This window comes from Dermacentor albipictus, chromosome 6 (assembly GCF_038994185.2).
Source record: "Dermacentor albipictus isolate Rhodes 1998 colony chromosome 6, USDA_Dalb.pri_finalv2, whole genome shotgun sequence".
Lineage (NCBI taxonomy): Eukaryota > Metazoa > Arthropoda > Arachnida > Ixodida > Ixodidae > Dermacentor > Dermacentor albipictus.
The window spans coordinates 35,369,211-35,383,766 of NC_091826.1; the positions used below are offsets into that span (position 1 = coordinate 35,369,211).

At 43.7% G+C, this 14,556-nt stretch overlaps 1 protein-coding gene across 2 annotated transcripts in view; it reads left to right on the forward strand.

Annotated features, from left to right (window-relative positions):
- Positions 1-14,556, forward strand: part of LOC139060989 (laminin subunit alpha-1-like) — a 157,494-nt gene that overhangs the window by 45,896 nt on the left and 97,042 nt on the right. For both annotated transcript variants that reach the window (XM_070540359.1, XM_070540358.1), the window contains exons 2-6: positions 9,391-9,517; positions 11,260-11,419; positions 12,313-12,555; positions 12,852-12,911; positions 14,144-14,266. In XM_070540359.1, coding sequence (XP_070396460.1) covers positions 9,391-9,517; positions 11,260-11,419; positions 12,313-12,555; positions 12,852-12,911; positions 14,144-14,266 — 713 coding nt within the window. The remainder of the gene's footprint in view (positions 1-9,390; positions 9,518-11,259; positions 11,420-12,312; positions 12,556-12,851; positions 12,912-14,143; positions 14,267-14,556) is intronic.

Genomic DNA, 14,556 nt, shown 5'->3' on the forward strand with positions numbered 1-14,556 from the left:
AGTATTGTGATCAGTTATTGGCACAGAGAGAACGGCTGTCTGAGAATTCTGTAGGTAGTACAGAGCGAAAGAATGAGGAAGCATCAAGCAGATTTTCGCCAGAAGCCGACGAAAAGAGTAGTGCCTGTGAGATTGGCTGCCGATTCATAAGTAAAGGGAGAAGGCTAGCTGCTAACGATGCCTTAGTGGCAATAGAGGCCGTTAAAGGCCAGAGTGAGAGCGACGAGGTGCTGTGCCAACAGATGACTGTGGAGACAGCTAGGCCAGCTGCGAACAAATTGGCACAGTTACCACGTGTGTGCGTCGCTAGTAAGGTTAGCGAGGTTGCTAGCGAGGAAAAGGGTACTGCTGACCAGACAGAAGGGAGCACCCATGTAGAGCCAGATGTGCATGCAGAAATGAAGTGCGAGCTGGACGATGCAGTTGAGAATAGTTCTCGGGGTGGCGAGCTCCGTAGCTCACGAGAAAACAACTGCATTGTTCAGGGATCGGTGCGGCTCTCCGCCAGTCTAGGTAGCCTAGAGAGGGATGATTCACTTATTAATCATTCGGACTGTGCGCGTGAGACAGCGATCGATACCGACGGGCTGTGTGCCGATTCACAGCGTGAGCTGGGCAATGTAGTAGAGGGCAGTTCGCAAGAGTGCGAGTTGTCTTACTCGAGTAAAGCCTGCTGCATTGTGCCAGAGTCGGTTGAGCTGTCCGCCAGTCGAGGCAAAGAGAGTGTAGATTTAAATGTAAATCACTCAGACTGTGCGGGTAAGAGACCGATCCGGGCCGACGAAATGTGTACCGGCCAGCACGAGGCACGAGGCGACATGAAAGCGAGTGCAAAGAGAAAGCGCCGTAAAAAGAGGCGCGGTAAAGACCGAAAGTCGGTAACTTATGTTGCGCCGCCAAAGATGGCGAGAAACCCAAATGGGCAGGGCGCGAGGAAAAAGATGCGGTCGTCTCGGACGATGTTGACGCATCGAAAACGTTCAAGCCACCGGTCAAAGGGGGACCGCGAAGAATGTTCTGCGCGGACGCGGACAAAGGGCACGGGGCAGTTAAGCTCCTCGTCGTTCCGTAGTTCTTTTTATAGCTCAGCGTGCAGTTCGAAGAAACGCAAGGTGGCAGGACGAGACCAGGTGGGGATTAGCGACGCGGTCAATCGGGTTTGTGTTGAAAGCGGGGCGCGAGGACGCAAATTGGCAGGAGACCGTAACGTCTTGGGGGAGCTGATAATGAATCAGCCCTTTTGTTGTCTCTCGGCAGCCAGAGTAGCTTTCAGACCACGTCCACCCCGCGTTCGACTCAAAGTATGAGTCAGACGTAAGCGTTTGGAGAGGGAGGCCCAGAGCCCTTCCGTAGAAATGAAGTGTGTTGTTTTTATTTTTGAGCACCTGAAAGTTTTTCGCGATTGGAGACTAGGATTTCTTTCAATGTGTAAGGTATGAGCTTTGTTTATGTTTCGGTTTGAGAAAGCTCCGAGATTTGAAAGATGCGTTTTAAGTAAACATGTAGTCTCGCGAGATGCTCATTAATAAGTAGATAGGCTATTTTTTTTGTGTGTATGTGTGTGAGTAACCTGAGGGTCAAGGTTATTGTTAAGAGGCCTATCGTAACGCGCGTGTGTGTTATTTAACCTTCTTTCTTTTTTAAGTGTTCTTGAATTTTGTAAGGTTAAGCGCGTAGTTTTCAGTGAGTGCAGGATTTGCACTGAGAAGCGTTTTCAGTTCCATTAGCGCGTGTCCTGTATGGACGGAAGGAAGCAGACTTTATGACTGGGTTGCTAGTGTGTGTGGAGGGCAGCCGTATTCTGACTTCTCTGTTAAGTACGCGTGGAACGAATTATTAAAAGACGCATTATTTTAAGAGTTCTGCGGAGTGTGTAAGTCCCGCAAGTTTAATTGTTCGTTTATGTCACGTGTCCTGTAGGACCTTCAGGGAAAAAACGTGAGTAAGCGTAAATGAAAAGTTTGCCTACAACGCAAGTACGCGTTTTGTTTAGTGACCACAAGGCTAGTGCGCTTGTGATTACGTACTTGCGAGGTTGACCAGATTGTTCAGTGGCACCCTTACGTGTGATAAGTACGCCACTGCGATAGATTGGAAACATGCTGTTCGTGTAGTTAGGCCACTTATGTTATGTTCGGCTGTTTTCATTTGTTGTTTGCATCATCAACGACCCTTTTGTTTTGCAACAACAATAGTACTCTGGTCTTGTCGGCAATCGAGGAGAAATGGATAGCTGTTTGGAAGGGTGGTTGGAACTGTTTTGTCGAAATTGGGGAAATAAAAGATCAGGGTTGATTTTGACTCAGTAATAGTCTGGCGAGTCAGGGGTGAAGAGCCTGCGCTTACGCGTGGTGCAGCGCTGTGCTGTTTTGTTTGTTTGACGTTTGTTCTCCAGGGCCCAGGATCCCGAGGGTTGTCAAACGAGGCTCGACCCCAGTACCCTGCAGCTCCTTTCAGCGTTCCTCATGGCCAGCGAATTGAGTTCACCGGCCATTCAGAACAACCGGGGCGAGGACGAGCTGTTAGATATGGAGCTGGTTCCTGCGATTACTTCGAGTTCCCCAGACCACATCGGATTGCAGCACAGCTAATTGAGGAATGCAAAAGCAGGAAAGCGCATTCCAGAGAAGCGGCCGAGCAAACAAGTTTGAGGCAACAAGTTTACGTGCCAACAAGTTTGTGCGCCGCCGGGGTTAGCAGGTGGGCATCCGACAATGAAGCAGGTGCACGAGCGCCCCCCCCCGCTCCTTCTCCAGCCTACAAGTGGATTGCCAGTCTGCGTGGCAAGACCGCAGAGAGCCCCGACAGGTGTGCCACGCGACACGGGCGCCTACCATTGGTTGCAAGTGGCGTCATCGGAGTGGACTCTCCCATTGGTCAAACATGACGTGACTTGCAGTGCTCGAAGGGCTTATAAGAAGCCTTCCAGAGAGACCTGAGGATTCTGGGACATGCCCTGATTCCCTGATTCACCTCTCTCGAACTTCTTGCCGCGGGCCGCAGCGTCCGAGTTGCTGCCGGCCCGTAATGAGTGTACGTCTGATACTTGACGCTCACCTCCCTGTATAGAATGTGAGAATAAATCCTCCCAAGTTTGGGGTTTCCATCCCGAAGTCCCGTCCTCCAACCCCTACAGCGTCCTCTGTTCACGAAAGCGCTGCCTGAGTGGAGGTCTGTCTGCGGTGGCTGCTGTGAATCGCGCCCACGGGTCACCCATGCGCTGCCTCTCGTGATCTCCCGATTAGCGAGGCAGTCGCGCCGCACTTCGCCCCTTTTGGAACGTGCCGCACAAGACACATTGTCCGCGACAGCCAAATATATTGCGAAATGAAAACACCTATAGAGCTGCGCTCAAATTTCGCATTATGGAATATCGTAATCGACGGTGATCTTTCTTTTTTTTTGCACCGAGTTACAGCTATTCTCTTAGAACGTTCTATTAGAGGAACTGTCTCGCTGGTATTCAGAGCTCCCCGTTAAGATGTTTTATACCATACGTTGTCGTATGCTAGAGATTTCTGCAAAAACGCTTTAGCACAGAAACAATATGTATGCTGAAGCTCTGCCAAGGTGTTTCAGCAATGTTACCACTCTTTCAATAAAACGTTCTAGCAGAGGAACCATATTCCTTGTATACTAAAACTATATATTGTTTGCCATTGAGTTATCGCTCTGTAGTAACCATTATGGACCCTGCCAGGCGCCATTTAAGTGTGCGCGGCGCGCATTCATTAGCCAACACACCAGCAGCTTGTATACTTGGGGAAGGCTAGGTGGCGATATTTCGATAAAAGCTACATTTGATACGAATCCCGTTCAGATGCGTCGGGGAAACCGTTCGTGGTCGCACGGCAACTTTCCGGCGCGGATCATACTTGTGGGTCTCGCATGACGCTGTTCTGGAACACCGTACTAACCTGTTGCCAGCGGTTACAGCATGAGCTAGGCTAGAGCTATTACAGTATTGCCAAATGTAGTCCGTAAGATCCCTGTTGATCTTGGCCTGGCTGTTCGAAGGGTGCACGCAAGATGAAATAGTTCGTATCATTTTGGTAGTAATTAATGCATGGGAAGTTAAATGGACACGGAAATCCAGTAACGGCAACCTCTATATCGTGAACTTCGAGAAGACAGGCCGCGGTTTAGCTTTAACATCTTTCGACATATTATAAGAGACTTGCGCTGTAGTGAATTGAAGTTTTGGTTCAGTGACATACTATTTGTGGTGCCATTATATAGTTCTGAGTGGGATTGCAGTGTCGTGCATATGCAGCTGCAAGGTGCATATTGTCACGTGGTGGTGACGTGAAGAACACAGTAGCAATACTGTGATAGACAAAACTAACTTTTATTGGGCGAACCTGTGCCCACAAAACAGGCTACACTTATAGCACAACGATAGCGGCGAACACGGTCGGCGATCGTCGAAAAATCTGATCAGCGGTTCAAGCGCGTCGGCTTTTATACACAATCGTCGAATGTTCCAGACTAATCGTTGGGACCCGCGTGCCTTCCATAAAGTTCTACATCTTTCGCGTCAGGCGAATAAATCAGATAACACAAGGTTCGGCAACAACAGACTGCGGATAGAAGCATCGATAACTTTCCAGAAACTTCGGATACATGCAAGCGCGTCCCGCGCTGTGCGATAAGATTTGTTAGGCGGTGAAACCTGGTCGCCCGATAAATATAAATACACGTGTCAATATGTTGGATGCTTCTTTAAGACTGTTTTGCTCGGTGGGCCATTGATTCCAGTTTAATAATAAAGAGAATTACTGTCTGGCGTTCGCGCTAAATATCTGCTGACTGGTACATTTGACATTTCCAGAAGATAATAACAAAGAGGGATGAAATATTCACTTTTTGTCGCTACCCTGCCATGAGCTTTACGGGAAGTTAGCTATGGATTCTTTATTATTCTATATTGTCTTTTCGCAATAGTGATTTTGAGAAGTCAATTTGCACTGTCGGCAAGAAGTTTTGACTCATATTGAAAAGTGGCACGTACGTACGACACTGCAAACCAAGAGTCCAATGACTCGCATGGATTAGTTATTTTATTTGCAAGAGTCCTGCACCACGCACTAAGGGTAACTTGACGCACGCTGCTGGAAAGTCATCGGACTCGTCAACAATAGTTACCTGAATCCTTCAACAGTGGTCATGTGACCCTTATCTTGAGTCGTCTGATTCGTCTAGAGTAGTTAACGGGCTCCCCCAGCAGTAATCCCGCAACCCTCTTGAGGGGGACCAGGAGACTACCAGAACAGTCTGTGCACGACTGTTGTGTGAGGAATTAGATATCGAGCACAGATAGACCCGGAACTCTCTGCCGAAAGAGGGTTCGGGTGTCGCCCCCAAAGTGTGTCGTATACGTGACGAATCCAGACTCTTCGAAAAGAGTAAGGGATACTCTTTCTTTCCTTAGTGTGCGGGCGAGGAATTGTTTTGAAGATGAAAATTAAAAAGAGAAAGGAAAATTAATTCCGGAGACCGAAAACAAAACAAAACAGGAGAAACAACAGATGATGTTGCACCTTCAGTAATTCACCATGACTGTTTGGTCTGCGGTGCATGCCAGGGGAGCACATACCGTTATTTGCTTCGAAAAGACAATGCATTTCCCTTAATCGATCTGCATTGCGGGCACTTTTGGTGTACTCGATGCGATGCACGCTCCATGGAAGTGAACCTGTAGCACACGCAAGTGACGTGGTTCACTCACGTCGTTATCGCTTCGATCACATGTTATCCTTCTCCGCTCCTGCATTTCACGTTGCACGCTGCCGCCCTCCCTTTATTGCGCAAGCGTCGGTGGGCGAAGTTTGAATCTGTCTGCGCGCGCGGATGTTTATCCATGTTTACGTACCGCGCGTCCATCCGCCGACGGCGCCGCCTGGCGGCAGGCGGGTTGATCGACCAGCAAACCAACGTTTCATAAACGTTGCAGCAAACTGCGCTCAACGCTCGCGCGTGCGCAGTCAAAGCAGCATATTCATACGAGCCCCGGCGCAAACAACGCATCGCGCAATTCGGCGACACCGGAGACCACTTTTTTCTTTTTCGCCTGCCTCACTGCCTCGCTGAAGTTCTCGTCGCGCTGTTTGTTTTCACTGCACAGCGCGCGCCGGCATCACGGCAGCTCGTAAAAATGTTCCCGTGCTCGCTACGGAAGACGTTGCAAAAGAGGGAGGGAGAGAGAGAGAGAGAAAGAAAGAGTTGCGAGCTTGACTAGGGTTGGGCGTGTGGCATGTAATATGAACGATGTGAACGTAAACATGGGAGCTCGACGCTTTGGTGCTTTGTCTGCGGCCGGCGCCTCGGGGGCCGTCTGCCTGGTAGTGCGGGATTTGTATATAATGTTGCGTACGCATCGCGGTTATGTGGACATGTATGCCTTCTCGCGATGTCGAGATGGGCATGACATTGCTGCCAAGCGGGTGATACAGCTGCTTATTACGCATGTCAAAGTGTTTATCACTGTCGTTGTTACATTACTTATCTTCTAATTATATTATCATATTTAGTCTTGTTTAAGTTTCCTAGTAATTGTACGTGGTGGAAGTTTGCCTTACATTCCTCACATGTGGCACTATTCCCAGCGAACCTCGTCGTGCACCTCGTCCCTTGGAAACCGTTGCGAATTATTGTTATATCAGTAAGCATGTCAGCATAGTATGGCACTTGGCAACTAGTTGAAATGCAAGGAATCAAGTCATATTGTGAGCTTGTTTGAAAAGCTTTACTTTTGTGCCCTGATGGTACACAAAACGACGCGATGTGTCACCGTGAATCTTTCAAGCTAGGTATTACTGTCACATGCTGATTGCCTGCTGTGTCGACGGCGAGCCCTATATCCTTCACGTGCCACATGTGGCGCCAGGAGCTCTTATCCCTTATGTATTGCTTCGCATTGAGACCTTTGGGGCACTGTAAATAAATAAATTGGCCAAATCGCTTTAGTGCTGTCAACCCTAGGGAATCTTCCTTATATCTAGGGATTTTAGACCTTGCTGAGGAAAATTTTTCCCAAATTTAGGGGAAATTTATGCTATGGCATAGAAGAAATAAAAACTTGGAGACCTGAGAAGCCACTGCTGCAATGCTGCAATAACTGATACGCGGAACTGCTGATGTGACGGCATGTTTAGATTTCAGTCAGCCCGAATTGTGACTTGTGGTCATACTGTGTTGCAGTGAATGCCGCTCCTCAAATAAATGACAAGGTGTGGATGACTTCCACAAATATTTATCTGTCACCGGCGACACAAATGTATGCTGCTATGCCAAACAAAGCAGTACCTGCAAATCTCTGCATAAGTGGACACATCTAATTACCTAGCGCTGAGCATGATCGACTAGGCGGTCAGGGTGCTGCGTAGCCAACTATGCACTCGCATTTACCGCCCGTAGGATGAGAAACAGACTCGCATTGTAGAGTCCTAGTAATCCTGTGTGTGAATGAGAAAAAAAATGGACGCATATCTGCGTGCCTTGTAAGCATGCAAAGCATTTACAGAGTCAGAGTCAAATTTACAGAGTCATGCCAAGCATGCAAGAAAAATGTATTGCTCATACTTCATATTGGTGTCATGAAGGACACACTGTTATGACTTCGCTACATATTCCATAATCCAGTATAGTCTGGTACCAGCTTTCCTTACAATTCAAATAAGGTTCTGTGTTAATCTGGGCATTTCGCTGTTGTTCAAATTTGTTTTGCATGAGGAGCGAGTATAAACATGCTCACCTGCTGTTCTGTGAATGTATTTTCAAGCAGGAGGCTGTGCACGCTGTTAGCACGAACTGTAGTTAGGATGGATTGCACTGCAACGTCATTTAAGCTTGAGTGCAGCAACTTTATTATTTAAATGTATTAAACGAACTTGGAAATAAATTGAAATATACATTTTCAATCTATTTGCATGCCAAAAAGTATATCTTTACAAAGCCCATACTGACAAATTGAGCAAGTGTACCTTACAAAAATCTAGGGAAAGCTAGGAAATTTCTTTATCCAATTTAGGAGAAAGCTGGGTTTGGAAGCTGGCAACCCAGAATCACTGTGACGTTGCTCTCAGAGGTAGTTCACAAAGCAGAGATCAGGGGTGAATTCATGTTGATCTGAAATGAAGCTGGGACTCGCATATGACAAAAAAAAAAAAAAAATACAAACATTTACCCGTGGGAGGGGAATGGTTTGGTGCAGCTGCAGAATCTTAAGGGATGTAGTGTTATGGTGCGGAGAAAGATAGTTGCACTTAATTAATGTTTCGCAAGTGTCATCATTACTGGGATTACACTGATTACTGTTGGACATTGACTTTACGATTTAAAGATGTATGTGGTATGTTGAAATGTTTTCATAGTTCCTTCCTAGTGAACGTACTGTAAATAAAATTTTGGTTATTGCCAAGCGTGTTAAAGTCTACAGTTTTGGGACGTTCTTGAAACACAATAAAGACCTATATTAAGATTGCATCCAGATGTTTCTTTGAAGTTGTCTCTGTTAAGGCCAATAGAAGGTTGAACATTTAATTACATTGTTCTTTTGTTCATTGCTTTCAAATTTGGGTTTCATTCAGAGTTGTCACAGCCCAATTAACTTCAGCTTACCTTTGTAATGTGTGAAATTTAGCTCACTTTTTGCTCCTAAAGAGAAGCAAATTGTCATAGAAAGACTTCTTTATCTTGCTAATTTAGTCGTTCATGGTATATATAAATTTACATTTATTCTGGAGAAATCATATATCTATGAAAAGGCACTGCATGTGTAAGCTTAATAGTAAACAGCTCCCTGCTCAGTGGCATTTACTAGCTGTCATTTTTTTGGTACATTATTAATATCAATATTATTATCGCTATTTACTTGCAGGAGTGATGTGTCTTGCACATTTTGCACCTGAAGATGTAACTGTAGGTATTGTTTTTTGCTGTGTTATATGTGCATTTCAATGGGCACTCTTACACTGATTGCAAAATATCAGTGCACCATTATATGTCCAGGGACCTCACGAAGTTGAAATGAGTCCAAAGCCCTAGGTGTACCTTCAGGACTTTAAAACCAAGCCACCACAATTATCATCACCATTTATTAAGCTCATTTGTGCTATCACCGTTATGATCTCCATTGTGTCCTGAAGCTCTGGAAGAAGGTTATGCAGTCAGCACATTGTGCAGGAGACTCATTCATGTAGAAGACAGTAGACATTGACAAATTATGTATCTTATGACAACTTATGTTTTACACATGGTTGAATTTAAAAGTGAAGGAAAACTAGTGAAGGGATTACAATTATTCTTCATGCACTTGCGACATGTGTTTGTGATGTGCTGTCTGTAGCATTTGATGAAATGTTTTTTTTTTCTTTTTCTTCTCTTGTGCAGATTATGCAAAAGGCCTATTCCCATCTGTATTTAACTTGGCCAGCAATGCGGAAATCACAGTAAATGCGACGTGTGGTGAAACGGGACCTGACAACTACTGCAAGCTCGTTGAGCACACATACAATAGGTATATTACCTTGGTCTCATTCGCTCAAATCCTCTTATATGTAATCTATTTAGCTGAATTCTAAATGATTTTCCTATGGCAAGTACCTTGACTGCTACTTACTTGAAATAGCTGTTTGGCTATACTGCAGTCAGAATGACATATTTATTTACTTATTTATTTATTCATTTATTTCACCTACACTCAGTCGCTGTAGCATTATAGAGGGTAGTGAGAATACAGAATAAAAATGTGACAAGTTTACAACGAAGGCAGTTACAATACAGTTAAGCTTGGATATAACAGTGAGATTTGTGTGTATATATATATATATATATATATATATATATATATATATATATATGCGAAGTCCATATTACGCCTCAAATCGATAAGGTGCTTGCTGTGGGATCGTTGTAAATAAGTGATTAATGGAGGTAGGTACAGATCAGAAGTCTGAAGGTGACTGCATATCCTCAGCCAAACTACAGTACATGTTTTTTCATGGACAGATCTGTGTGTGTGTGTTTACATTCTATATCATACCAATGAACAGCTGTATGTGTAAATATTTTCTAAACATTGTTCTTGTTTATATTGCTCTATGTAAAAATATTAAATATTCCGACTTGTATGTATCCAGAAAATAGCTCACTTTTGTTGAAGAAAATTAAGCCATATTTCAACTTTCCAATCATCAATCTTCAATATGGGTATGAGTTCTTATGAAGCACACTTTGCTAGGAGTTAAAAACATTATGATTGAAGCAAGGTTCTTTTTCTTTCTTTATTAATTTATTTAAGACAACTTGCAAATTGCCTCAGGAGACATGGCTAAAAGCATATGAATGCCTGGCGAGGCTGCGCCGCCCTACAAATTTAGTTACCATAATACTTAGTTTCTTGTTCCAGAAAAAAAAAGCTTAACAAATGTTTTACAACCTTGCTCTTGCTTAAGTTTTGGTGTCATATTTCCAACTTGGTGAAGTTATGCAATGGGTAGCAATGGCCCCGTTAAGGGGCCAATTTTTGATCAGAAAATGTAGTTTAACCATATTTTATTGTGCCTTCACAATAATTAAAAGCATACTGCAGCAGAATGAATTAAGCATTTTCAATACTTCAGCAAGTTTTGTAAAGTTCACAAAATGTGGACTCGGTGCATGAACTTCTCTATAGGAGCATCAGGGATGAGAATCTCAACTATTGCATGTCTGGCAAACTTTGAAAGCACACATCGAGCCACTTGAACAATATGCCTGATGTAAAATATTGTTTAAAGAAAGCAATGAAAGAAGTGGAACCAGCTAGATGATGACACACTGACATCGAGGGCAAACATCCAGCCACCCATCTGCCTTCCAACTTGTTTTTCTAAAACAGTTAACACGTGTTATTTAATCTTACAGCCCAGGTCCAATCAGATGTGCTTCAGGGTGTATACGACAAATTTTAAATATTGCTGTGTCCACCACTGCTTTTGCTTTTGATGCACTATCTGGGCTGCACATAATGACTCAAGGGAATATTGTAAGTGGTGCATGTTTGAACATGCTTAGGTGCTTCACCAGTGGTAAGAGGCCTCGACAAATGCTCTGCATTTGAATGAATTAATCCATGCTCACCGTCAGATGTGACTTCACCTGCTGTTCTGTCTCCTAATATTCAATTCACTTTATTGCACGTTCAATCAACATGACGGTGTGTTGACTTAAGGCCAGTATCTTCCTCCAGTCAACGAAGAAACCTGTTTGTTGCTTCAGAGAACCGCAGTGCGGAGAGTGCGACGCCACGAGCCGCTATGCCGACAGGAGGCACCCGATCCAGTACGCCATTGACGGCAGCAACCGCTGGTGGCAGAGCCCTTCCCTGCAGCATGGGCGCAAGTACCAGTGGGTCACCATCACCCTCGACCTCAAGCAGGTTTGTCTGTGTCCCCATTTTCGAAACAACGGACGCCCTGATTTCCCAGTGATCGGGTTCTCTACGTGAAGTTTTGTGCTTGAGAGCTATGCCTGAGGGTTAAACGTCAGGTGCCGCTGAAAATGTGTGCCCGATACAGAAGACACTATGCTCAAGGTGTAATGGGGAGCCATAAAGGCAGCTGTGTAAAAGTTAGTAAGGAAAAAGCTCATTTTTATTTTCTCTCAAGCAGCTCTTGGTGTAAAGCAAGCTTTGGAGAATGGAACTTGTTGCTGTAATAAATGCTGCTTAATTCAAGCCATATACTTAGCACTCCCGTGGTTCTTTAGTAATACGTATCTTAATTGTGCAAGAAAGATGATGAACACTGCAAAAGATCATAGACATGATTTTCATGTACCTGAACTCTAATAGTTACAGGTAGCACCACCATGTGTTTGCAGTAACTCATGCTTCACTTAATTAATGGCTCCAGATTTGTTGTGGGATATGTTGATGATGCTTGGGAAGCTCATGCTTACGTGGACTTTCTGAGATGCTTAAGTGTTTTCTCACCTCAATTTTAATTCGTATTTTTCGTAGGCATTTATATCATTTATGCAGCAGAACATGCAATTGTCTTCTGTAGCTGCTGTGAGGACAGTGCATTTGAGCACTGACATAATGGTGCTTCAGTTTCCTCCTTCAGTTCACTGTCATTTTCATTACTTATAATACCGGGGTTTATAAAACCTGTCCTTACTTAGCAGTGTGGGTTTATAAAACCTGTCCTAACTTAGCAGTGTAGCTGCTTCAGCAGCTACAGAGAATTTGTTAACTTCACCATGCAGCTGTTCAAAGTTGCCTGCATGATATAAATCCAGCTGCGAAATAATTTTAACTTGGATTTGCAGGTGTTCCAAGTGGCCTATGTGATTGTCAAGGCTGCCATCTCACCAAGGCCTGGAAACTGGATTCTGGAGCGATCCATTGATGGAGTGTTTTACCGACCTTGGCAGTACTACGCCGTATCGGATGGCGAATGCTGGGAGGCCTATGGCATAGCACCCACTCCTGGGCAGCCTGTTTACAAGGCTGACGATGAAGTGATATGCACTTCGTTCTACTCACGCATTACTCCATTTGAAGATGGGGAGGTAAAAAAATGTTTGCCCTCAGATCTTTGCATGCTTGAATTCCATGCTTTCAGAATCTACTGCAAAAGTGAAGAGGCCACTGGTCTCGCTGTTGGCCCGTGACAGCTTCTGTATGTTAGAGCTGTGGTGGCCTTCAGAACTTGCCACAACAATTACAAAACTATGAAACCTAGTGCATTAAAAAGTGCGACGAATTAAATGTACCCTTGACTGACATATTTGGTTCCTGTTCTGCCGCCTTAGTTCAGCATCTAAGTGCAAGCTTGATGTATGACTTTTTCTTTTTTGTTTTTCAGATTCACACATCCCTTGTTAGTGGAAGGCCAGGCGCTGAGGAGTTCAGTGAAAAATTGATGGTATGTTGACATTGTTTCGCTGCTCATGGACATCTTTAGACTTGGATTGTTTTAAATGCTTTTGATTGCAGCCTGTTCTCAGAATAAATAATGCAGTTTAAGAAGTGCTAGTGATGTCACAAGTGGTGGTGAAGTTTGCTTGCTCATTACCATATATTTTTGATAGTCTATTGAGATGTTGTTCAGACGTACCGACACATGTCGTCTAAATGCTGAGTAAACTATGGTAATACTGATGGCTTGGCAGCAGTGATAATTGAATCACTTGCCAGTAAATTAGGAAATTTATTTTACATGACTTGAGATAAACCGTGCCATGCTTGTGTGTTATGTACTTACCCATACCATGTTATTCAACCTCAGTGGTTTGTTCTAGTCATATTGCTGTACTATATTCTCTCTGTTCTTTGTCATTGTTTTACTTTGGTCATTGTGAAATGTCATCTGGTTCTTTCTTTCCTCTTTTCTTCCTATCTTCCATTTATGTGTCTGTATCCTTCCTTCCTGAAGAGTAGGTAGGCACACTCTGCCTTTTGTATAATAATAATAATAATTATTATTATTATTTATACCGCAAGAACTTGCAAAGATTTCAAATGTATCATTGTTTAATGAGTAGTACCTGTTTATTTGCATGACTGATTGAGTCTGATATGTTCAGTCTCATTACGCAAAGAGGTTGGCTACCACAACATGCCTGCAAGAAAATATAGGAGCCATCTGTCTTTTACTTTGATATCAGTCTAAAATTAAAAAAAATGAAGTAGCAAGTCTTGCTGTATTCGAATTCAACCCCCAGGCTCCCCAAGCTGAGACACTACTATTTGACACTGACGGTAGTAACAGCACATCTCACAGACTGCGGTAGTTTGGCTATACAGTGTGAGCTAAAGAAAATTATGTAAAGATAAAGGAAAAGGAGAATAAAATAAAAGTAAGAGGAAGCATGTATGGAATAAAAATAATTATAATTAAGGTTGTAAGCTATCTTTTAGTATGGTCTCAAATTCAAGAATTTGAAACAAGAATGGGTAACTTGTAGAGTTAAGTGTACAGAACTTGTCAAGAACAACTTCATTACACTATACATGAGGAAGAGCTCATGAAATTGAATCTAAACCATACGTTATGCTTGATTAATCACAGCACTTAAGAGCAAGCTATCTTGGAGACTCCATTTTCTACCTTTCTTGCACTTTTTGAAAACATGCCGTAATTTTTGGCCCATGCAGGACTTCACCAAAGCCCGATACGTTCGACTCCGACTCCAGCGTATCCGCACCCTGAATGCTGACCTCATGAGCTTCCAGGCTAATGGCGATTCGGATAAGCTGGACAAATCTGTGGCCAGGCGGGTAAGAAAACTGCTTAAATTTACACTAATGTTGCAGTGGATGCATGTCGTTTTAGCTGGCTTAGTCTGTCTAAATATGTCAATGGCAAAGTGTGGAAATGAATGGTTCAATCAGTATTGTAACCGATGTAATTACCACTGTTCTAAACTGCGTAAAACCAACCACAGTAAAGTTACTGATGATGGTTGGGAAAGGGTTTTTGCATTATTTTATTCCTTGGTCTAGCTTCCTTTTAACAAAAGTGCATCTGACACCAAAACAGCTTCATTATATCTTATATTCATTATGAG